General features: G+C 35.1%; 2 protein-coding genes across 2 annotated transcripts in view; one reads left to right on the forward strand and one right to left on the reverse strand.

The window, feature by feature from the left end:
* LOC137406168 (NKAP family protein CG6066-like) overlaps positions 1-23,510 on the forward strand; it is a 36,276-nt gene extending 12,766 nt beyond the window's left edge. Inside the window, exons 7-12 of the mRNA XM_068092701.1 lie at positions 590-764; positions 1,444-1,517; positions 3,034-3,178; positions 13,318-13,445; positions 20,290-20,438; positions 23,037-23,510. Of these exons, the coding sequence (XP_067948802.1) occupies positions 590-764; positions 1,444-1,517; positions 3,034-3,178; positions 13,318-13,445; positions 20,290-20,438; positions 23,037-23,072 (707 nt within the window). The 3' untranslated portion in view covers positions 23,073-23,510. The remainder of the gene's footprint in view (positions 1-589; positions 765-1,443; positions 1,518-3,033; positions 3,179-13,317; positions 13,446-20,289; positions 20,439-23,036) is intronic.
* On the reverse strand, positions 5,582-10,913 carry LOC137405962 (abnormal pharyngeal pumping eat-20-like). Its single transcript, XM_068092448.1, has 7 exons — positions 10,814-10,913; positions 9,584-9,698; positions 8,974-9,124; positions 7,870-7,963; positions 7,286-7,451; positions 6,770-6,901; positions 5,582-6,390 (listed from the first exon to the last, which is right to left on the reverse strand). Exons 2-7 carry the CDS (start codon positions 9,684-9,686, stop codon positions 5,750-5,752), a joined length of 1,287 nt encoding a protein of 428 aa, XP_067948549.1. The 5' UTR covers positions 9,687-9,698; positions 10,814-10,913; the 3' UTR covers positions 5,582-5,749.
* Positions 23,511-24,121: the final 611 nt, after the last annotated feature.

Here is a 24,121-nt window from a genome sequence, read left to right on the forward strand (position 1 = left end):
TATATATATATATACATATATATATATATATGTATATATATATATATATATATATGTATATATATATATATATATATGTATATATATATATATATACATATATATATATATATATACATATATATATATATATATATATATATATATATGCATATATATATATATATATATATGTATAGATGGTCAAGCATAAGTTTAGTAGTTTTGCTCAAATGTTTTGAGAATACTGATAATCCAGAACCCATTGTCGCTTCATATTTTGTTTGTAAAAGCGAGCAATATAGGCGTCGATTCATTTTTTGCCACTTCCCAATTTATTGAACCAATTGCGTGAGAGTACAGTTCACTCCTAACCAATAGGAATTGACAAGAACAAAAATGTGTACATCTGTTTAAGTTAAAGCAAGTTGATTAGACCAAACAAATGCAAATATAAAAAAGTTTTTGTAATTGTTCCTAGTCGGATTTACAATTTTTTATAGATTCTGAGTTTAGAAAATAGGAGTTTAGAAAGTGTTCCAATATTAACTACCTTAACATTTTAGTTAACGTAGCTACTGCTATCATGTCTGAAGTTTCTCTCTCGCAGAAACTAAAAAGAGAAGCAAAAAAGAAAAGAAGAAATTGAAGAAGTTGAAATCTGATAAAAAGAAAAAGAGTAAAAAGAAGAAGAAGAGAAGGTCGACAGACTCGGAACAGAGTGACTCCGACTCAGAGGATGACAGAAAAATTAAAAAAAGCAAAAAGAAAAAGAAGTCCAAAAGGTCATTGAATTACCCATAATTCCCTTTTCTTTGCCTCATTTCTACTTTTAAAGTTGTGAGCCTTTCTACAAGTGATTTAATAATATTTTTATTTGAACTGCCTGTGTGTTGTTGCTTTAAGGCTGGTTTTCAATGAGACAACTGCACCCTGTGTACGATCGTCACTACTATCGCCTGTCAGACAGTTGATATCTTTTAAAATGTTTGTTTTCATATTTTAGTTTATCAGAAAGTAAAGTTATCTGATTATGTGTTAATTTTACTGAGGAGTTTATGCGACATTTTAGGCTACAGTTATATAATGATTGCACTTAAATTCTTGATGCATTTTATGTAAATCGTATGTATATGATAGTGTGTAGTATGTAAAGCATTCCTCCGTAACTAAATGTGCTTGCAAGAGATGTCTTTTCCTATATTACCTGCTCATAAGGAATGATATCTTCTCAATACCAGGTATATGTAGCTTACGTATTATCTGTTCACAAGGGATGATAACTTCTTAATATAAGGTATATGTATTACCTGTTTACAAGGGATGATAACTTCTAAATATTGGGTATATGTACATATTATCTGTTCATAAGGGATGATAACTTCTAAATGTTGGGTATGTTCAAATAGTCGCGTGTTTATAAATCTACTTCGATTTTTGTTCATACTCCATTCTTTTATTCAGGAGGTCTGAAAGTGAATCAGAAGAAGAGGAGTGGCTGGAGGTGTCAAAAGGTTCAAAGAGTTCGAGAACCGCAGGTATGGCTAGCGATGATTTCATGGAGTTTTACAACTGTGAAACTACCTATATAGTCTGCTGCTTTAGTGTTTTATTTCTATTTGGTGTCAACTCAAAACATTATGTACCCAAATGGAAATGAATGCATGCAGACGTCATCTGTGACGGGTGAAGTGCAGACGTCATCTGCGCTGGGTGAAGAATGATAATGTTAGGTAGAAGCACGGTTCCCAGCCAGATAGTCGGCATTTGGTGACACGCATCGGATGACATTTTACTGATTTAAAAACCTTGTAAAGTACCTGCAGTGCCTTTGATGTTGCTTGCACTTTATGTTCACACACGAGTTGTACTAATTGTTTTGTCGGGTTGTGCTGGTTGGCTGGTCTGTTTTTATTAATAACGATGAAAACACTCTGTCTTTAATAATTCTAATTTATAGACCATGCGGTGTTGGATTTAGTAAGGCTTAAATAAATATGCTTATTCATGTTTTTGTGTTAGTCCGCCGTGTTTGCCAACAGAATTTTAAGTTGTCATTTGAATTAGTTTTATGGAAGGTGATTACTTGAGCTAATGGTAGTGCTTGTGCCGTAGCAGGAACTTCCTACTTCAGCCATTAGAGTTAAAGTGCGCAGGGAAGGGTGCAAGAGAAAGCAATTATTAGGGGAGAATAAAATTATGCGATGCTTAGGTTAAACCTTTATTTGTCAAGGTCATATTGACTCAGGTTGGGAGTACCTTTCTAATGCTGTTAGTCGTTGCCGAAAGGATAGTTTGCTGGACGTTTCTCTGCTGCCTCTGTGAATATAGAGTACTCTCACAGTCTCACCCAGTTTTGATAATATTATTATTACTATTACAATATGAATATTATTATTACTATTATTACTATTATTATTACAATATTAATATTATTATTACCATTATTATTACAATAATAATATTATTATTACTATTATTATTACAATAATAATATTATTATTACTATTATTATTACAATAATAATATTATTATTACTATTATTATTAAAATATTAATATTATTATTACTATTATTATTAAAATATTGTTATTACTATTATTATTACAATATTAATATTATTATTACTATTATTATTACAATATTAATATTGTTATTACTATTATTATTACAATATTAATATTATTATTACTATTATTATTACAATATTAATATTATTATTACTATTATTATTACAATATTAATATTATTATTACTATTATTATTACAATATTAATACTATTATTACTATTATTATTACAATATTAATATTATTATAATGTTACATCATCGTCTTTGACATAATGACTGACAACTGTAATTTGTATCTTACTAAGCTGTGTATGTTTTTGTATTTCATCTTGATCATATCCATTTCCTACTATCTGCGCTGATTGTCACTCTAGTAGCTGTTTGTGTTTACATGTCCATTCGACCAGCTTTTACTCATCTCTAACAGGTTACGTGTTTGTTTGTTATTCTCACTTTAATATGAAAGGTTGTGTTTGTTGTTAGTTCCTTCAGACATCCCAGATCTGTCCAACCCCAACAGAAAGAAGGCTCAGCTTATCGGCACCACCAGTACAAGTGATGCTGCCTCAGAATCTATTGGCCCTTCATTACCTACAGATGATGATGCGTTACATGACTCTCGCATGGAGTAAGTCAATGTTTTATTTGATTGTATACAATGAACAGCTCACGGCTTGGTGTTTGTTAGGCATTTTCTTTTGGAAATTGTTCATGTAGTGAGCAGACCCCCTATCTAACATATGATTTAGGTATGGCTGCTTAGCCTGGAGTTTCGAGGTAGGATTGCGGAAATTTGATACTACTCAGGCAAAAATATGTTTTATGTGACTAGCGCGGTTACAGGGTTTTCATTGACTATAAATTGCGCACCTGATGTTGATAAGTGGTTAGTTGTCTCTAGGATTCTTCACCCAAGCTATTTCAGTACAGTATGTGAGATACTAGGAAACTTTCGAGCAAATTTTTGCTTTGAAATACGCGACAAGTTTAAGATACAAGCATGGGAGACAGCTCTCAATGCAGCGGCTAAGTGGCCGAGTGTACAAGAGGCCGCTTACGAGAACTGCATCGCTTGGTCTTTCTCATCTAGCAGTTTCAAGGATGGGAATGGATTACTTGGTATTTAGTTATTTTATATAGGACAATTTAATTTGAGATATTAGTGAAAACATACGAGCTCGGTCCCGTTAAACTCGAATCTCAAGGTGTTTTCTCTAGACTAAAAATTATTGGCTGCGGCTGTAGGCTGGTGGCCAAATCTAGGAATTGTGAGTCTAGTCTGAACTTGCTGTGATCTTGGATGAACCCCTGGCTTATCATCTAACTCTGTCAGTAAATCATGTCTTGAGGTTTAAAATTGAGGTTTAGTTAGGCTTTCTAATTTTTACTCTTCGCCTTCCAACAATAGGTACATCAAAGGTAACATGATAATTCGTTTCTTGAAACATGACATATATATATATATATTAGTTTTATGGCAATAATTTAATATCAAATAGAAATGGTTTTTTCAAATTATGCCATATAACGATAGTAAAATAAATTTAAAAAGTAGCTTCCGGAAAAAAAGGAAAGGAGACATGGAGCTCCCGGCCTATATTTTTTCAAGCAATATTGAAATAAGTAAAAGTAATACATAAACTAAAGGAAGGCAATTGTTTTGGGTACATTCACCTGCTAGACTCATTTATTAGACTACATTTTCAGACACACTATGGCAGCGCTTCCTTATTCATTTTAATTGCTGAACCCCCTACGACTGATGGGGCAATCTCACACCCCTTGGTTTGAATAAAGCAAAAGAAAGGCTCACAACATAATGAAAAACAAACATATTCGGAATATCCTAAAACAGTATGTTATTGGAAGGTTATTATAAGAAAAGTCTAATGTTTTCACACAGCAGCAACATATAAAAGACCTGCTGATAGGTTGTGACTAGTTATGGCAAAAAATATTAACTTGAATTTTTGTGTGATTGCAAATACACTTTCATCATAATCGCTATTGATTCTTGCACCCCATTACCCCCTCACAAACAACAGCTTGCATCCCTTAGATGTGTGAGCACCCCTGTTTGGGAAGCCCTGCACTATGGGTATCTTTTGTATTAATTGTTGTTTCACCAGGGGGGGGGGGAATTCAGTAGAGCACAACTGCAATATGTAGACTCTTTGATGGATATAAGCTTTGATGGATATAAGCTTTGATCATGGAAGGGGACCTCAATATGCTATCAAGATGTTTGTTAGGCTTCCTCTATCGGTGACTTGTATCAACTTCCATTGTTGTGGAAGAAGACTAGTAATACATCTGTCATGCTGCAAGATTCTGGTAAAGTATTTGCAGCTAAAAAGCTAAAGGATAAGGAAGGTCCTCGTTTATGTGCAGACTACTAAGATAGCAACAAGGCCTGAAATCTGTAGATTAGTGCATATGCGGTGAGATGCTGAGCTAGATCCGGCTCTGAGAATAGATTGAACATAGATGCGCAAATGACTTCGGTGTATGCATAGAGCTAAAACTGGAGGTGAGCTCAGTCTGACAGGTGCAGGAAAGTGTTAAAATTAAAAGATATGTTTTAATCCAATTATTAGCAAATCTCCGGTTGTTTTGATGTGAGAGAATTGTTTAGATATTTTAGACTTGCTGAGAGAGTCCTCACATCTGTTGTAGCTGTTGTTTAGCCAGTTTGCTGGCTTTGTCTTTTTGGGGTGCGTTATGATGCTACCAGGCTGCAGATTCAATTCTATTGAACATAGCAGGCGTCTACATACTTACAGATCAAATCAACTCTTCTCTTGGGTTTGATAAATGTGGTTTACTTTTCGCTTGTCTAATCCTCTTTCATTTACTCTAGACGTTTTGGTCTGCACTAAATTACAGTTTAGAGAAAAACCGGCATATTGGAATTATTTGTGTATATCTTTAATGATAAATTGATATTGTTCTTATTCAACTAAGAACCGGCAAAAGATTGTTATCAGCACTTCTTCTTGACTGTCACAACATTAGTCAAGCATTGCACATCTTCTCTTCCCTTTCAAACTTTATTTTGGTCTCCGTATAAATATGAAACAAATATCCATTTGTCTCAAATGTTCTTGTGAAGCTTATTATATGGAATGAGTTGCTCTGGTTAGTCTATCACTTTGACAACTTTTACATTACATAAATAGCACACAGCAGTTCACACTCGCTATAGACCACTAGTTGTGAAATCCCAGTTATCAGTGACGATTGGGTCACTAGCAGTTATTAGAGGCTGTGTGGCGGTCACAGGTGGTTGTGTTGGGCTTGTAAAAAACTGTGTGTTGGTCACAAGTGGTTGTGTCGGGCTTGTAAAAGACTGTGTGTTGCTCACAAATGGTTGTCTAGAGCTTGTAAAAAACTGTGTCATGGTCACGGGTGGTTGTGTAGGGCTTGTAAAAGGCTGTGTGGTGGTCACAGGTGGTTGTGTAGGGTTTGTAAAAGGCTGTGTGGTGGTCACAGGTGGCAGTGTAGGGTTTGTAAAAGGCTGTGTGTCGGTCACAGGTGGTTGTGTAGGGTTTGTAAAAGGCTGTGTGTCGGTCACAGGTGGTTGTGTAGGGTTTGCAAAAGGCTGTGTGTCAGTCACAGGTGGTTGTGTAGGGTTTGTAAAAGGCTGTGTGTCAGTCACAGGTGGTTGTGTAGGGCTTGTAAAAGGCTGCCGGGCTATCGTGCTTCGTACTTGAGCTCTTCCTAACTCACAAAGAAATCCATGAAATCCTGGAGGGCATGCGCATCTCGAGACTTCACTAATGCCTCCTTCACCACGATCACATGTTCCACCGTTTTGGCAAGGGTTGGTGTCACAGGAAACTAACAATAAATAGAAATAGTTCTCGTGACAAATGTAAGTTTTTTACTCAAAGTTCAAAATTCAACCACGTCATGACTATGTACGCGTTCAAGTTCTTTATCTATTTGGTGATTCCTTTATCAATTTTTTGCACAGAAAGTATTTTTATCTACTTGAATATTTTGCTGAAATACTGTCTTAGCTACAAGTTCATTCCACTCATCATGCACAAAAAACTAGACATACCAATCTGAAAAAGAATTACTGGTTAAAATTGGCAACACCACATCTTAGTCTTTTATAAACAGCATTTATATTAACTCAAATGTAACTAGTATTGAGTATATATGCTAGTTCCATTTCTGAAAAGAAAAGCTTATATTGCTAGTGTAAACTCACATCCCTCGCAGCGCTTCCCATTGGTGAAGGGTACAGGGCATTCGCACCAGAAGTCTCCACATAGATTGTGGCATGTTCCGTTGTTCGCACAGAAGTTGTTAGGCAGAGAACATGGAGGAACTTCATCAGCACCTGTAAGAACTGGTCCCTGTGAGCCTCTTATTAAAAGAGTCTTACCCTATTATTGCCCTACTGCTACTGTCTAAAACCACTGATCTGGTTCAAAGCTTCAGCAAAGTAATTAGTTGAATTATTGCTGGCTTCTTGATGGAAATTTCGTTGGAATTTGGGTTCTTCAGAGCTTGCTAAAAGTCTACATTCCGATTGGTTGTTGTTTGACTTGGAACCGTCTGAAAATGAACTATTTCTCAAATTTTCTCAAGTCCAGACTGGTTACCAAGGTAGTTATGATAACGTTAGCCAATAATTTTAAAGGCTATAGAATTTATAAGAATCTTTTCAGGATTAGTTAGAGAAACAGAAAGGTAGAACTCTAAAGAACACTCTTTTGCTTACATTCTGTGCCATTGCTTGTTGCATTTAGCACGGCTGGTTTTTGCTTTGGAATAGAGCAATCAAAATTGCCGCTCCAAGCTTCTGGGCAGTCGCACCAGCACACGGATCCTTCATAGGTGGCTGTTCCATTGTTGTGGCAGACAAAGTCCTTGAAACATTCTGGCTCCTGTATAAATGGACAATACCTTATTAGGAGATTATGATTTTGAACTCAGTTGCCCCAATTAATCAGGCGCTTGCAGAACTTAAACCAGGATAGAACTTTTGTTGCAAGATTTTCAGCCATGGTAATTCTTCATATTCTACATATTTTATGTCTTTATGCTATTTTAGGAAAAATTCAGCAAAGATAATGTTTTTACTAACCATCTAGTGAAAGGACAAGGAATTTTAATTGTAACAACCAATGACGCTTTGAGCGTCGATTCTGAACCGAAATACTGGGATACATTATATATAATAGGCTTATAAATTTTATAAACTAGGAAGGCATTTTATTATATCTTCTGAACTAAATTACTGGGATACACTACATATACTAAGCGTATGTATTTTTAGTTTATAAATTAGCCTTTCTGCCATACCTTATGGACTGATTGATCATCTGCCCTCGTGCACTCGAAAGAGATTTTGGTGTTGAAATTGAAGGAACACGGGTTGCTCAGACCATGCGTATATCTACGAAATAAGAGAGTACTTCATTTAACTACAGACAAGCATAGAAAGGCGAGAAAATGGTTGATACAAATCACATGATGGGGCAGGTGTATCTAATCTAATTTAAACTGGGTTATATATAGCTATTTATCAAAAATATTTCATCTTGTCAGGCAAATGGCATGACAAGCTATCATTTTTAACAAAGCCCATCAAATCATTTCAATGCTGGGAGTACCATCAACATCCAAAACACGTCAGTTGGATATAAGGAGAATCTAGCTATTGATTCTGTGAGTTACGACACAGAACTCGCAAGGAGTTGGTTGAACTTCTTGACATAAAGTAATTAGGGTGGTCCCTCCCAAAGAAAATTGTGGTATCATTCTTTTGTTGAGGTGACTGATAACTGATTGCACAGCTGCGAGTATGAAGCACTAGTAGTATGTATGCATAACTTTGTATCTGCATTGGTAAATCATCAACAAAAATTATGCTTTTTGTTGCATGCAAAAACCAAAATGAAAATACAGATATCAGGAATCATTGAGTGAGTTGAACAAAAGTGTTTTAAAAATTGGTAATTTAAAATTATTGCTGAGCAGTCGGGCTAATGAATTGTGGTAACAGTAAATTCATAAACTGTAACATACGATGGTGGATGTAGTATGTTGGTGTCACGGCATACACAATGATATTTGTCATGTCATTTGTGTAAGGCTAAATACAAATACTCTGGTCATAGTTTACGCAAGATTTTAAAATCTAATACAAATGCAGAAATGAGCAAGTTTGGGATAAGGCAATATGTTCAACGATTTTGGGATGTGATTGATGGAAGTGTGGTGAGCTGGAATACGTGATCAATAATACACAAGTCATAGTATAGATCTCTATACTATGCTTTTGATGCAAATCTAATTCTAATATGAAAAAGAACGATGTAATTCAAATTAATCCAGTACGTTTGTACTACCTCTGACATTTTTGACATAAAAGTTCTAATGTTGGATGCATGAGAGTATACATACGTGTATGGCATTTTACTACCGAGTGCGCATCGCCTTGGCAACAGCTGTATATTTATCTCATTGTTCTGAGATGTCTCCACGCACTCCCAGTACCAGCAAAGATTATCTTTGTCAGCGAGAAATTTTACGCTGCCATCATAGCAGATGTCCACTACAACAATATTGAATGTGACCATATTGCTTAGTGGTTACCAAAAACACATGAAATGACTCATTCAGACTTCATGCATTGTTTGTATGAGGCTATTTATAATATTTGCTATAAAACAATATAAAATAATTAAAAATAAATTATAAAAGAGAATTTTAAAGGTTCTCTGAAATTCCTCAAATGTGGCCTTTAGAATGATAAATTTAAATGTGGTGCTCTATACCTCCTGAAATGTGGCCTTTACAATAGTAAATTTAAATGTTGTGCAATCGAAGTACAGCTTCATCTGACAAAACCATGGGTGTAACTAGTTGGCGAGGCTGGCTGCATTTGAGTTTCAACTGACAGGTTTCCTCCCAGTTCTTGTTTTAGTTACAAATGCCAATTGATATTGCATATAAATTAGCTATAGACTCGGGCCAGCCCATATGCGTGCGTATGGTCTGTATTCATGCCAACCTGTGGTGTCATCCAGCGGTCCTGAAGGGGCGAACTTGGGTCTTCTCATTACACGGGCATTCACCGCCGCTAGCACTGAACAAACCACTAGTAATACCTTCATTTCTCTGGCTACCTGAAAGTGTTATCAACTTTATCCGTCTTAATCTCATCTCTATGTAAAACAGGTTATGGTACACACGATATGAACAGTTCTCCAGAGAGTTGAATTATGTTATACCAGTTTAGTAGCCATGCTAAGGTAAGTGTCTTGAGTCATTGAAATATTACGTATTTGAGGTGATATTTTTAAATTTGCATAAGCTGAGACAAAACATAAACACTGAAAATTAACTAAGAAAATTAAATTACAACTGGAAATTAAATTAAATTTATTAACTAAGGTAAACTATGGTACAGTTGGAAGTAAATGCCGTTTCTCATTATACGCTTTTAAATGAATAATGTGGTAGGTGGTAGGCCTATGGTTTAGTAAGGAGGCTACGTGCTAACCAAGTAAATGCTTTTTAGTGTTTCGTATACCATCCCTGGTCTACACAGAATTATATCAACTTTATAACTTTACGAACAAAATTGTTGGAAGTCTTACAGCTTTTTCATGTGAATAATAAAGCGGTGTTATTCTGTTAAGACACTTTAATAATGTTATATTATTGAAAGTATTGTCTGCTGTGAAAACACTGTTATTGACTTATCTGCCATCACTCAAATTCAATGATTGGTTTCACAAAATTTGACTTCATCCAAATTTGTTAATAAATAGTATAGAGGTTTTGGGTTTCTTACGCTTTGCTACTAACAACAAGGAATTATATAATTGGGGAAGATAGTATTAACTGCTGTCGGCAGTAGACTCACACTTATCTTCTGACAGAGATGTGCCTAAACTTGAAATTATGTCATTACAATTATGAAATACCAATGGGTATTATAATCTCCATTTAAACGTCAAACCACAGTTAGTATCTTTAAATTTGTTCCTTGTGAGAAAGCAGAAGAATAAAATGCCTTTTCATTCAGAGATTTAGAAAAGCAGGTGACGGTTTGGAATTCATTTGATGTCTTCTTCTGTTTTATGATTGAAAATGTCTAAAAAGGTATTTGGATGTAGAATTTTCCGTCAAATCACTGTCACGTTTTCCTCATAATCTAAAACATTAAAAAAAATTTGGTAATCTATTTGGCGGGATTCTTTTTTCAATGTATGTTTAATGCAATAATGATACTTACCTCTTCAGAATGGTGTTGCGCGTCCCTATCGAGTCTCCTGCCACACTGAGCTCTTTCTGTCACCCGCAGACCTTATAACTAAGTTCACATTGGTCGCTTTAGCTCACATCCGCGGCAACATTAACGCATGCGTGACGTGATGGCCGCCTAGGTGGAGCTTTCTACCCACCCAAAAATCATTAATCAGCATTCCAGTCTTCTGTCTCATCTCTGCTTCTTCTGACAGCTCTCTGCCTATCAATCAGATCTGAGCAGACGTTTTTCCTTCATTCGTGTGCCTGCGGTTTTTATTATTCCTCTGATAATTATCAATATTCCACTCGGTGTGAAGTAACTGGCCTTGGTCGTTTTCATTTCATCGTCTAAAGTATAACTGTTGTCTGGGGGTTTATTGTTGGGACATCTATCCGCTTAGCTGAGAAGTTGTTTGGATTTAAAGTAATCTTAGTGTTTACAGTTTTAGTCGGCGTGCAGACGCTTGCAGTGAAACAATGTCGAGGTTTCATTCAAAATTGTCACAGATGGCATAAGAGAATATTAATAAAGCTCCAAGTAAAAAACAAAGGTCGATGACAACCTGTCTGTTTGCACCCAAAACTACTTACAGTGGTGCGTGAAATAAACTGGAACCTTTTGTTGGAAAACTAAAATTCTCACCTATAACATTGTTGCTTCAATAACATTGTTGTTTAGTCAATAACCATAAATTGTATTTTAATTTTATCTTTATTTTGTCAGGATTTCAAATATATGTAAACCAAACAGCTGTAAAATTATGTTTGTGAATGATTACGTAGGTTAAATTCTGAACATTTCACTTACTAATACTTGAAGACAACAATCTGTACAGATATGATCACATGACATACATTCTTAGTTGCTTATTTCAAGTTATATACATGCATATGACTTCAAATAAGCGAATACAACAGTTATATTCAACACGCTCAGTTGTGATATTGGGCAACATAAATATTTTTAGCTATATTTTTGATGACATGAATATTAACTAGCCTGATGCACACTTCTACTGATAGTGTTCTATCTTTAGACTGCTCGCTCTCTCAGTCTTGGTATACAATGAAGTGGAATAAGAGAGCTTAAATATATTATCTCTTTTACTTTACTTATTTTATTATTCTTTATTTTATTTTTGTCGTATGATCTAATCTTCTTTGAACGGCGGTGACCATTTGAACTTTATATGTATAATAAAGTTCATATCTATCAGTGATCGCTTATAAACATATTGTAATACATTTTACGTACATTTCAATCTGGCAGTTATATCGTCAAGAGCCAAGCGCTGACAACACGTGTCACTTTCAGCGTGTTTTTTACATACTTTCATTGATTTATTTATCGATAAAAAGACCGCAATCATTCTGCCAAAAAAATCATACAAAATTACAATTTTGGTTCTAAAAATAGCGTATCTTATAAGCAGGTGCAGGGAAATATTTTGGAATTTCGGAAGATGAAGAGGTGCGTGTCTCATAATGATTATTTATAGGAGTTTTTGTGGTGAACTAAGGCTTAGCGTGTGTCATCCTTAGGGCGTAGCCATGCCGTTCTCAAACATGTACTACTTATTTAAGCATCCCTGGCTAGACACATTAGCAGCTCTTCTCTAACCTGTACCATCTATTAGCTGACATAACTAATCCTTATGAAATCTTTTTTGCACAGATTTGTCCTCGTTGACAAAAAGTTTGCTAGTTTGATTCGTTAATATCGGATTATCAATGTGGACATCACTAGTATATTATTGCACTAGCTATAAGTAGTGGGATAGGAATAAGCAAGAAGTAATGGAACGTCTGCGTGTGTGTTCTTTAAGAATAAAGGTAGGTGGTGTCACTATTACTGTTTGTTTGGGGCTTCATTTTTCTTATCAGAGAACATTTAGCGGAAAAAAAGTCATTTTTCCTAACTTTCCATTGAGAAGGTATTGGGTCGCAGTTCTTCAAAGTGAGACAGAATTTTTATCCAAGGTTTGGAAAACTTCATCAAGAAATCATACAATATTATTTAATACTAGTACCCAGGCAATTCCATACGCCGTGAGAGATCATCATGTGTAATAATTATGTGCACAATTATTCCACAATGCAGCAAGGTGGTTGAGTGGTGCAGACGGTAGCTCGCCTGTTGCTAGGACAAATGTTCGAGTTCAAATCCGTTGCGATGCAATACTTTTCCCTAACAACCAACCCTGGGTTCTGTAGACTGCAAATTTGGTGTAAGGAAGGGTGGTGTTCGCAGTCAGACTTGGCTCTAATAATTAACTGTATGGTTTTCTCGCTATCTTTGCTATTTAAGTTCCATGAGATCTCTGGAAGCATCTGTATGAGTGGTTAGTGGATCAGCGGCTTTTCTCTAAGTATTGCCGTCATTAGATAATGTTGCTACTTTCTGTGCATGCCTATGACTAGTGCAAAATTTATTGTGCTCCGTAAGATTTCTTTTGTAGTGAGAATTCCTGTTATATGCTCTTTTTACAGCTTTGGAAAGGCTCTGCTGCCAGGAGAGGGTGCTGCCATGGCAGCCTACATCGCTGACGGAAAAAGAATTCCACGTCGTGGTGAAATTGGTTTGCTTCCTGAAGAGATCACTGCCTATGAGGAACAAGGTGAGGCTTGCTCTCTTCTAGTAGAAAAATCAATCAAGAGTTATTCTCTCATGCATTACAGTGGTAGATGTTTCCTTGTTATGCAATCATTTTTAATGGAGACCTATTTCTGTCGGTACATGTTTCATATACAGTGATCTGAGGTCATTTTTAGTGGCGACAGCTATAATTGCTAATTTTACCTATTGGTGCAGTTATAACACATTAATTCATGATGCCATCTTAGCTTGACACTTGCTTCCAAAATGTAGCGTATTGTGCAGGAGCATTGATGATAATCCCTTAGCGATATAAAGTACAACTTTGTATGGGAGCACATAAGACATAAAATAAAATTCATCGAAATTTCGTAACTTTCTGAAAATTAGAACATCACATATGATTCATTTTTGAATAATTATAATTACTGTCAACCCAAGTGAGAAAATGATTTGTTAGCTATTAGCCTGCTACTGTATTAGCTTGCGAGTAGTGCACATGTACATATTCACAAGCAGTCCATGTGTACAGATTCACAAGCAGTCCATGTGTACAAATTCACAAGCAGTCCATGTGTACAATTTCACAAGCAATCCATGTGTACAATTTCATAAGCATCTCACCCATACAGTTGAACAAGCAGTCCACATGTGCAATTTTACAAGCAGTCCACGTGTACAGTTTTACAAGCCGTCCACATGTACAGTTTTACAAGTAGTCCACATGTACAGTTTTACAAGTCGTCTACATGTACAGTTTTACAAGTAGTCCATGTGTACAGTTTTACAAGCAATCTACATGTACAGTTTTACAAGCAGTCCACATGTACAGTTTTACAAGCAGTCCACATGTACAGTTTTACAAGCAGTCCACATGTACAGTTTTACAAGTAGTCCACATGTACAGTTTTACAAGTAGTCCACATGTACAGTTTTACAAGTAGTCCACATGTACAGTTTTACAAGCCGTCCACATGTACAGTTTTACAAGCAGTCCGCATGTACAGTTCTACAAGCAGTCCACGTGTACAGTTTTACAAGCCGTCCACATGTACAGTTTTACAAGCAGTCCACATGTACAGTTTTACAAGCCGTCCACATGTACAGTTTTACAAGCAGTCCGCATGTACAGTTCTACAAGCAGTCCACATGTACAGTTTTACAAGCCGTCCACATGTACAGTTTTACAAGCAGTCCACATGAGAGTAAATAAATGATTGATTATCATAGATAAAATATTAACCCTGGTTATTTTCCAAGGCTGAAATAAACAGAGCGATGTGAGAGGAAGGATCCAGGCTAAGACTTAGAGAAAATGAGAAAAATGTTAATAGTCTATCAGAGGATTAGGAAGAAGTCCAGCTTCAGTAATCCTTTTAATTGCTCAGAGAAGAAGTGTGTCAAGTCACGCTTTTCTGTTTTTATTTTTTGAGCATCCATTAGTATTATTGTTGTTGAGTTTTATGACCGATCAAAGTTTGGCGTTGTTGAAGCCAGGTGCTGAGAGGAAATCGACAGCACACGAGGATGAACACTAGCTATGTTGGTTTGCTCTGTAAATGAGAAAGTTTAGTTGGATATAGTTAGTGGCTCTGCTTGACCTATGTGAGCCTGGATGGCATCACTCTGCATTTGCTTAATTAAAGCCTATGTTGAACAGTTGAAGATGAATTCACACTGAATTTTAGTAGGTTTTATCAGAAAATATCGATACTTTCCTATCATTTGAGACTGTTTTTGATGTTTGAGGTGATCTGACTGCCTGTGTTTCAAGATTAAAATCGATAAAATTTGATCACAATTCAAACACTCAGATGAAGCGAAAGTGCAGTTATGACGTCTATAGTCGAAAAGAGACCGACAGAATAGAGACCCGTAGCGCTGCAACTTTGAGGAACACGGTTCATATAGCTTATAGCTGTATATTCTAGCCTATATCATCCACCTATTATTAGTGAACGAAGTTCTTGTGTTGAACAAGAATTATTAATTTTAAAAAACAAGCTATTTTCCGCAGAACTTATTATTGTAAGAGTCTAAGCTTAGGCAGTCATAAATAATTCTTGTTTATCTATTTTTGTGAAGATAGTTTCCCAAATGCTTCGAAGGCTGCAAAATTTGAAAGGATTTAATCAATGTATAATGTGAACCAGGATGTAGCTATTGGCTGCTCTTCTCTCTCTTCCTGCTGCTTTGCCTATGGATTACTAACAGAGTCAGACAAAATTACAAGCACGGCATCAACCGGTTTGCATCGCTGCTCACCAAACACTGCACCTTTTGTTTACTAAATGTAAACAGAGTCCAGTGAATAAGTCGCGATTGTACCACAAGCAACAGTATACAGAGTATACAGAGTATACAGTCAGACATGATCATACAATTATGACCAGCGTCTAAATGCTATTAATGCTGATGAGCTAAATGTGTTAGTAGATATTTGCTGTCTAAAATACGCAGATCAGGTCTTCAATCTACCTGGCCATCGATTATATTCTTACTTGTTCAGAAAACCACTACAACTTATACCAGACATCAACACTTTGCTAATCATTATATAACAGAGTTATGTAAAGAGAGATTTTTCTTCCAATACTCATAATTTACATTACTATTCTTTATTTTATATTTTTATCTCATGGTATAATTTGCTTTGAATGGCTGATCAGTGATAATAAAATGCATAGGCTATCTATCCTAACATCAAACGGCTTTGCAACGTATGACTTAATATGAAGCAAGTACCATCATATGATGCCCACATTTTCTCAAAACACCAAGTTTTATAAGTAAAAATAAAAAGGCTTTTAAAACTTAAAACCTAAAAATATTAATTTAATATTTAAGTTAAATTAATTTAAACTTTTTGTTGGGGTGAATGCTATATGTAATAAAGGGGAAATATTTATCAGTGTTTTAAATGTTAGGTTTGAATCAAACAATATACTGTGTGTTCTTACAAAGTAAAACCCGGAGCGGATAACGTTTTATGACGAGGTTTGACTGTATTACTAGTGGACTTACTATTTGGTAAATTTCCAAAATGTAAGTATAAGGAAGCAAGTAAGTATAAATGAGCATAAGTGGTCTCTATACTGAACTCGGGCTTTCTGAGTTTAGAATTTTGATGGGTTTCATATGAGTAATATAGTTTATTTAAATAGTAAAGACAATAAATTTAAATCTGCTAATTTATCATCCTAACTATTAAACATTATATTAAGAACACAATAAATACCCTAGTCATACCTGGTCACCCGATGAGAAAAATTCCCAACCCAAGGGAAACTGAATAGAAGGCATATGATCTCATGCACTGCCTTACTAGTTTAGTAGTGTTTACTATTAGTAAAAGAGCAGACAACTCACTGATTGAACCAGTACCTATGCTCTAATGATCCTTTTGCTCAAGCATTTGGCAAATTTCTCTGTTACTACTTCATTGCTTATTACATCACTTGATTTTTGCATTCTGAGCGATTGCTGGAGAAGGCTCGCAAGATGTGTGGGCAAGGTAACAATCTATTAGAGGCTTTCTTCCAAACGGTCATAAACATTATTGTCTTCTCGTCTCCATCCAATGACTTGGCCCCAAATATTTTCCCCTTTTTTGTTTTTCTTCAGACTTTAGAATGTAGACCAATTTTACTCTGAGATGGATTAACCATGACACCAAAATTCTTACAAAAAGAGTTGAAAATGCCAAAAGTCGGATGAGGTTTTTTATTTATTCATTTTGTGTCATCTGCCATCTGTGCTTACTAATTCCTGGCACAGACACCAGGAATTATCTCAGCAAAACATCGCTTGATGGCAGAGACCTGCTTAGCCATACGTCTTTATGCAATTCAGAATTTTGGTTTGCCGAATTCATAAGCACCCATTTTAAAACCAAACAACTTAATCTTGCATCATGCAGGGTTTTGGATAGGTTAAAATTTAGGATTTGTCTGCCCGTTGGTGTAAATAAGTGAAAAACTACAAATTTTACATTATAAGCGTCGTAACATTATTTGCTAGAATGTTGGAACATGTCAATGTTTCCTTACTGTCGTTTGATACAACATGATTGGGTTAGACCTCCATTCTTCATGGTCTATTTATAGTACATTTAGTTTCTCATTGATATGATAATTAGAATTCATGACGCGCTCAAGTTATGATATGCTGTAAGTTTCACAGACATATCTCTCCCTAAGAGGATATGATAATTGACTTAATCAGAACAGTATATTAATGAGAGAATGATCACGTTAGAATGGCAGCTTTCTGGCATAACACCTCCTTGTTGACAAGTGTTGTCACGGTAACGACGGAACAATAGTTGGGACGCATTCACTCATCTTTTTGTTTTATTTATCCGGCTGTTGAGTTTGCTGGTTATCAAAATTTCTCCTGGGTGGATGAATGAGTGTGGTAATTCTTTTAGCAGAATATTCAGCCTACATAAAGACGATATCTACTAGCTAAGTAGACCATATGTGTTTTGTTCTTTAAAGATTTGATTCTCCCAATGCTATTCAAGTTTCACACGCTTCTATAGAGCGGCTATAGCAAGGTCACATGGTGGAGAGTCACCTTGACATCAAGGTTTTCATATCTCAATCATATGGTTCATGATTTACTGCCCTTAGGTGGTGTTTGGGAAAAGCTAACGCTCACATTTTTTAAAAGAAAATGTCTTCACATGTTTTTGAAATTTATTCGCTTGGATGAGATTTGAAAAACCTTAAAGATGAAAGTTCTAAATTAACGCTAATTTTTTTGCATGCTATTAGGTTTCGTGTTTGCAAACCAAACTAATTAATCTTTAGTACTTGTGGCAATATAAAATCTGATTTAGTAAATTTTACAAAATGTTTGAAGCTGTTCGCAGAGTGAAATCAGTTGAAACTCTGATTTTTGTAGAACTCCTGCTAATAGTTTCAAATAACAGACAAATAGGTAGCTTCAAAGTATGTCAAAATATAGTAACATATGTTTAATTCATCAATCATTTTTAAATTCATTAAAGACTTAAGCATTGCTATTTAGTGATTCCATCTGTCTTCCTTTTTAAAGAGCTACTGAAAATGCATAGTTAGTCATGGCTGGTGCTATCAGCAGACCTTGTTGTGCCACTAAGTGATAAGAAGCGTTGCTACTCCGCACACTTCTTAAAGGAGATTTTAACGGGAAAGAATTTTAATACTCTAATTGCCTACTGTGTTTTGAGGAAATCGCATGACAATTTATGATTGATATGTGAGCGAAGATAAAACCAGGAAGGTACTGTGTTATCCTTGTTTAAGCAGTACATGGAGTAGGAACTAATTCATGAAATTGGTCATGCTAAACAGAAGAATTTGTGTGTTGGATCAATTCAAACTTAAGTCTGAAAGGTCTCACGAACTCGTTATTCCTAGAAATAATTATGAACTAACTGATTTATTGGTGTAGGGTTCTCAGTTGTCTCATCTCTATGTAATTTGGTAAGACTATAAATTATCATAATGAGTGATTCTCACTGATATCAAAGGTGAGATGGCATGGTACTAGGCTGTGTGTTGTCAATATGTAACCTTTACTAGTAGTAAGCCCGGGATTTCTTTCATCTCCAACCTGCTGGTGAATGTCTGATGGGCTAGTTCTGAGGAACCAGACACAGTTTTAAAATCAAAGATTTTGAACGACCTGGTAGAAAGTATGAAGCATTTTTCTGTGAAGTTTAAATGAAATCAGCCAAATAACTGTAGAAATTCATTCTGTTTATGTGGACTAACAGACAGACACACAGTGATAAAGTGGGATTTATTAATATCTATATAATAGTGTCCTATCCCTGCTTAAATATGAACTTTCACACAATTTTAGTAAATTTTATCAGAACGTAGCGGTATTTTTTGATCATTTACGATTGTTTTTGATGTTTGAGATAAACTGATTGTCAGGATGTTTCTAGATTAAAATCAATGAAACTTGATCATGATTAGAATGCTCAGATCAAACGAACATTATAGTGTTTATGTTGCAAAGAGACCGACAGAGTGGAGGCGCAGCGCTGCAACTTAAATGCAATGGCTTATATCAACTATAGCAACTAGGGATGTCATTTCACACATGTTTTTCTTCTGAGCGTCATAACCACAATTGAGTTTTATCAATTTAATCTTGAAACATCCTGGTAGTCAGATCACATCAAACATCAAAAACAATCGCTAATGATAGAAAAATACTGATACTTTCTGATAAAATCTGCTAAAATTTTATGCAAGTTTATCTTTAAACTTAGTGTCTTTGTGTACCCTGACAATAACAACTCATTCAGCTAATACTCCTGTAATCAGTTGTCTCAAGCACTGTTCAGAAAGCACCTCTGTTCATTTTCATATAGTTTTGTTCAATACTAGATTTGTCTTCTCTTTTCACTTTGCATTGTCTCAATTTCTGTTCATTTTACAAGCATTACAGGTGGTTGTGGGCCTGTAGTGCCCTTTTATCACTCTGAAGGTTTTTTTTGCAAGTTTTTTAAAGCCGTGGCAAATAAATAGAGATAAAGATGGTCTCTTATCGCTATACGTGTGCCGAGGTGAACGCTTGCTGTGAAAATTGTTAAAATTAGCTATTAGGAAGATGTGTCTGGGATTAAAAAATGTAACACAAATACATGTCGTTGCTGTAACTTTTGCAAACGGAACAGATCAGAAGTGAAAAACATGTTACAATAATCTGGAAAAACCATAAATCTGTTATTTTTACTCCTATTAGTTGACTGAAATTTTAAAGACAAGTGAATTGACTCGTTAGCCTAAATTGACGAGTTGAATATATATTTAGTAGTTGTTGCGTTGTAAATACATTTACCGATGCCTAGCATCTATTTATAGGGTTTGTCATGAGTGGCTCAAGGCATCGACGAATGGAAGCGGTACGATTGAGAAAGGAAAACCAGATCTACAGCGCTGATGAAAAGCGTGCTCTCGCCATGTTTAACTATGAAGAGAGAAGCAAAAGGGAGAAAAAGATTCTGTCACAGGTACGAATAGTTGCAGTCAGGCAACTCATCTGCTAATCTGACTTAGGTTGTTTTGTACAATACATAGCTTTTCTTAGAGCTGAATGATCATTGGCTCGTTCAAGAATGTGAATACTGAAGGTTTGCTGTGGTACAAGAACAGGAATGCGGTATGACATCTCCAATATTGCTTTATAGTTAACAACTCCAATATCGCTTTACTATACCATTCTTTTAAATTCTGCATGTATGTAAAAGAATGCTATTGTAACTTCAGATTAGCTGAGTGTCATTTCTCTTAAGCTAGGTGGCCTAACTTGAACAGAGGCCCTGGGAGGATTTGCCCCGTTTTCCATCTAGCGCACTTCCTTCAAGAGTATAACAGTCGGGCTGAGTAAAATAAGTGGGAGTTGTGCCTCTTTTACCATATTTTGCAACACCAGGCTTGACAGAGTAAATTAAATGGGAACTGTTCCTTATTTTTACATGATTTTACATTATATGAAACCATAGATATAGTAAATCCTATTTATTATATCTATATAAGGGTTTATTATATCTATGTCTGAAACACTGGGCTTTCGTGATACAAGGAATGAGCTGATAAAATTGAGTGGGAGTTGTGCCTCCTTTACTGTTTAATGCCATACCAGGCTGGACTGAGTGAATCGAATGGAAACTGTTTTGTATTTTTACATTTAAAAACACTTAGTATTGGAAGTACGAGTAAGCTGAGAAATTGAGTGGGAGTTGTTCCTCTTACGGCATTGGAGTAATTTTTTTTTTTAATCATTTAACACAATTTTTAGTGAAAGTAGGTTGGAAGCTTTATTTCAGTTGGATTTAAATACCTAATGTTTAATCAATCGATCTATTCATTTAATAATCACTCATCATTATTAAATTACTAAAAGATAGTATTTTGTGTTATTTTATAACATAATAACTGACTCGTCAATAATAACGCTTGTTCATTATGTAAACCTATTTAGATTCATTGATCTAGAACTTTAGCCTATAAATCAACATATGCAATGCGTACGTTTTTAAAAACCATATAAAAAATAATTTAAATCATATCTAGTTTAAATTACAGCACGTTATTCCAAGCATTTGTATCACTCACTCTTCCTTCAAACTTGCGAATTGCTGAACCCTCCCTTTTTATCAAGTCTCTCTAAGGCAAAGTAGCAATAAGCATTCATTTTTTTTATTTCATTAATTTAATTTTTGCATATAATTTAGATTTTCACATAGTTTTACGTAATATTTTTGTTTTAATGCTATGTGTGATTACTTGAAGTATTTATAATTGCTTTTTAGTTTCTGTGACGAATTAACGAAATATAATGCACTCCTATAAGAATGTTTGCTCCAACATATGACATTAGGAAGTAGATATCAGAACGGATTAACCTGTAGAGGTTTACTGTGTGTATGTCAGCTACTCAAGTTGAGCAGTATGTAGTGACCCTTTAGTTACATCATGACCGGAATACACATTCACCTAAATCTAAATCATTAATCTCAATGATTGACTTTTGTTGGTCTGTTATCCCTGTGTCCAATTATAACGATTAAAATATAGCAATAAAAAATCCGCACGGCACTAAAATTGAACTCATCGCAAGTCTACAAACAATCGCGCCTAACCACTAGGCTAAGCCATTCCTATCATTCTCAATTATTTTATCTATCCTCATTGAGATTGCACACGCTAAATATGTACTTTTATTAGTAATTAATAAGACCTTTTGCGCTTGTTTTTCTTTTCCTTAAAAGTTTTTTAAAAGCTTGTTCAAAATCCATTACCTTCTTTTTAGTTTGTAATTTTCAAATGTGCCGTTTTAAATTTCACAACACCATCAATTTCCAATTCTTCCTAAGGCATTCGCTAAAACTGTAAAAGCCGAAAACTTTTCACGTGAACAGTTTTTTGTTTTATTATCTCGAGTAGGAGTTGCCTCTACGTGCTTTCTCCATTCAGTCAGACAAAGTACTCTCGTGTGCTTGACTGCTATAGGTTTGTACCAATATCGAGAAGTACCTGTATCAAGAGGTACCAGCATCACAAGGTACCATTATCAAAAGGTACCTGTATCAAGAGGTGCCAGTATCATCGTATTCAAAGTTTTGATAGATAGCTTCTACAGCAAAAGTAACCTTTTTTACATACACTTCTATGTACTCGTTGTTATTATTAGCTCGACACATTCACGATTTTTATTTTGTTTTTTAGCTCGTATTAATTGTATCATTGCCAAATCATTTTTTATTGTAATGTCATAGTAACAAGCTTTATCTAGTCGTTACTTGCTCATGTAAACACCTTTACAGTTGTTTTAGTTTTTCTCTTAATTTAATTGAACTGCACAAAACACTTTTGCGGTGATACGAAGTTTAAAAGTTTTAATGGTAAATGTTGTTAAATGTTAAATAAAAATATATTTTCTGTGCAGTCTTTTTATTACTCGGGCATTCAACTAGCATACGGTTATAAAACATATATATTTTATACATGTATATAATCTTTTTAAATCATTCTGGAAAGTTGCCAAAATATCACAAGAATATACCCATGATAGGCAGTATATAATTTTTTCTTTTGTGATGCTGTAGTTTAAGGAACTGGTACAGAAGAAGAGTGGCAAATAACATGTCTCAGTCTGAGTGTCGAGGAAGAATTGACATGTGCTGGAGGACTGCCTGAACTAACCGCATATGTGACGTGTCCAACTCCACAGTTTCACACTTAATCTGTAGTGACTAGTAATCATAACTAGCTACAGTTACTTGTAGCACCCTGCTGGAGCTTGTATATATATGATACTATCTGTTGTTCTATGTACAATATGTAAATATATATGCTCTTTCATATTGCAATATAAACAACCAGGTGTATAACTGAGTATATTGACAACTTGTCATTCATTTTCTCTCTCGCATGTTGTAACAAGGCTGCTTTTTGTTACAATATTTGTATTTGGGTTTTAATGCTCATATTTCTACTTTGGAGTTATCCTATTACAATATTTTTAAGCTGGAATTATTTTATCACAAATGTTTCTTATTATGAAGTCGTGTTATGAACAATCCCTTATTATTTGAAGTTATCTTCTCTCAAAAATGTTACTAATTGAAAATGGTGTGACAAGAGTTCATGAGCATGTTCACACCTGTCCACAGAGTATTAGTTCTACGTTACACTGGATGATATATAATGATCAACATCGTTATAGTGCTAGCCTGGTGCTGATCAATGATTATTGCTGATTTCTATACAGCTGCTGTTACCAAGTTATTAAGGTATCTCCAGTAAAGATATCGGTAGGGTATACACTCATTGGATTGCACGACTGCCGAAAAATAATACTTCTATCTCAAGAGACCCATTTGATCTCAGTTTATTGAGAACAAAGTTGCTTTATGACACTCGGCATTCCCGCAGGAAATAAAGAAGTATGTCTGCTGATTGGCCCTGAGCTCTAGGGATAAAGATATCATTGTAATATATACAATTACATTTGTGAATCTTATTTATTGCTGCTAACAAGGTAAAGTAGATCCAGGCAGGTAATATCTACTAAACAATTACCAGCATGAGATATAGTTGAAACCAAGTTTCAAACATAAAATTGGTTAATTTTTATGGTTTCATACGCAAACCTGCTGATTTTACAAGGTTTAGATAAATAAATATTAAC

This window comes from Watersipora subatra, chromosome 10 (assembly GCF_963576615.1).
Source record: "Watersipora subatra chromosome 10, tzWatSuba1.1, whole genome shotgun sequence".
Classification (NCBI taxonomy): Eukaryota; Metazoa; Bryozoa; class Gymnolaemata; order Cheilostomatida; family Watersiporidae; genus Watersipora; species Watersipora subatra.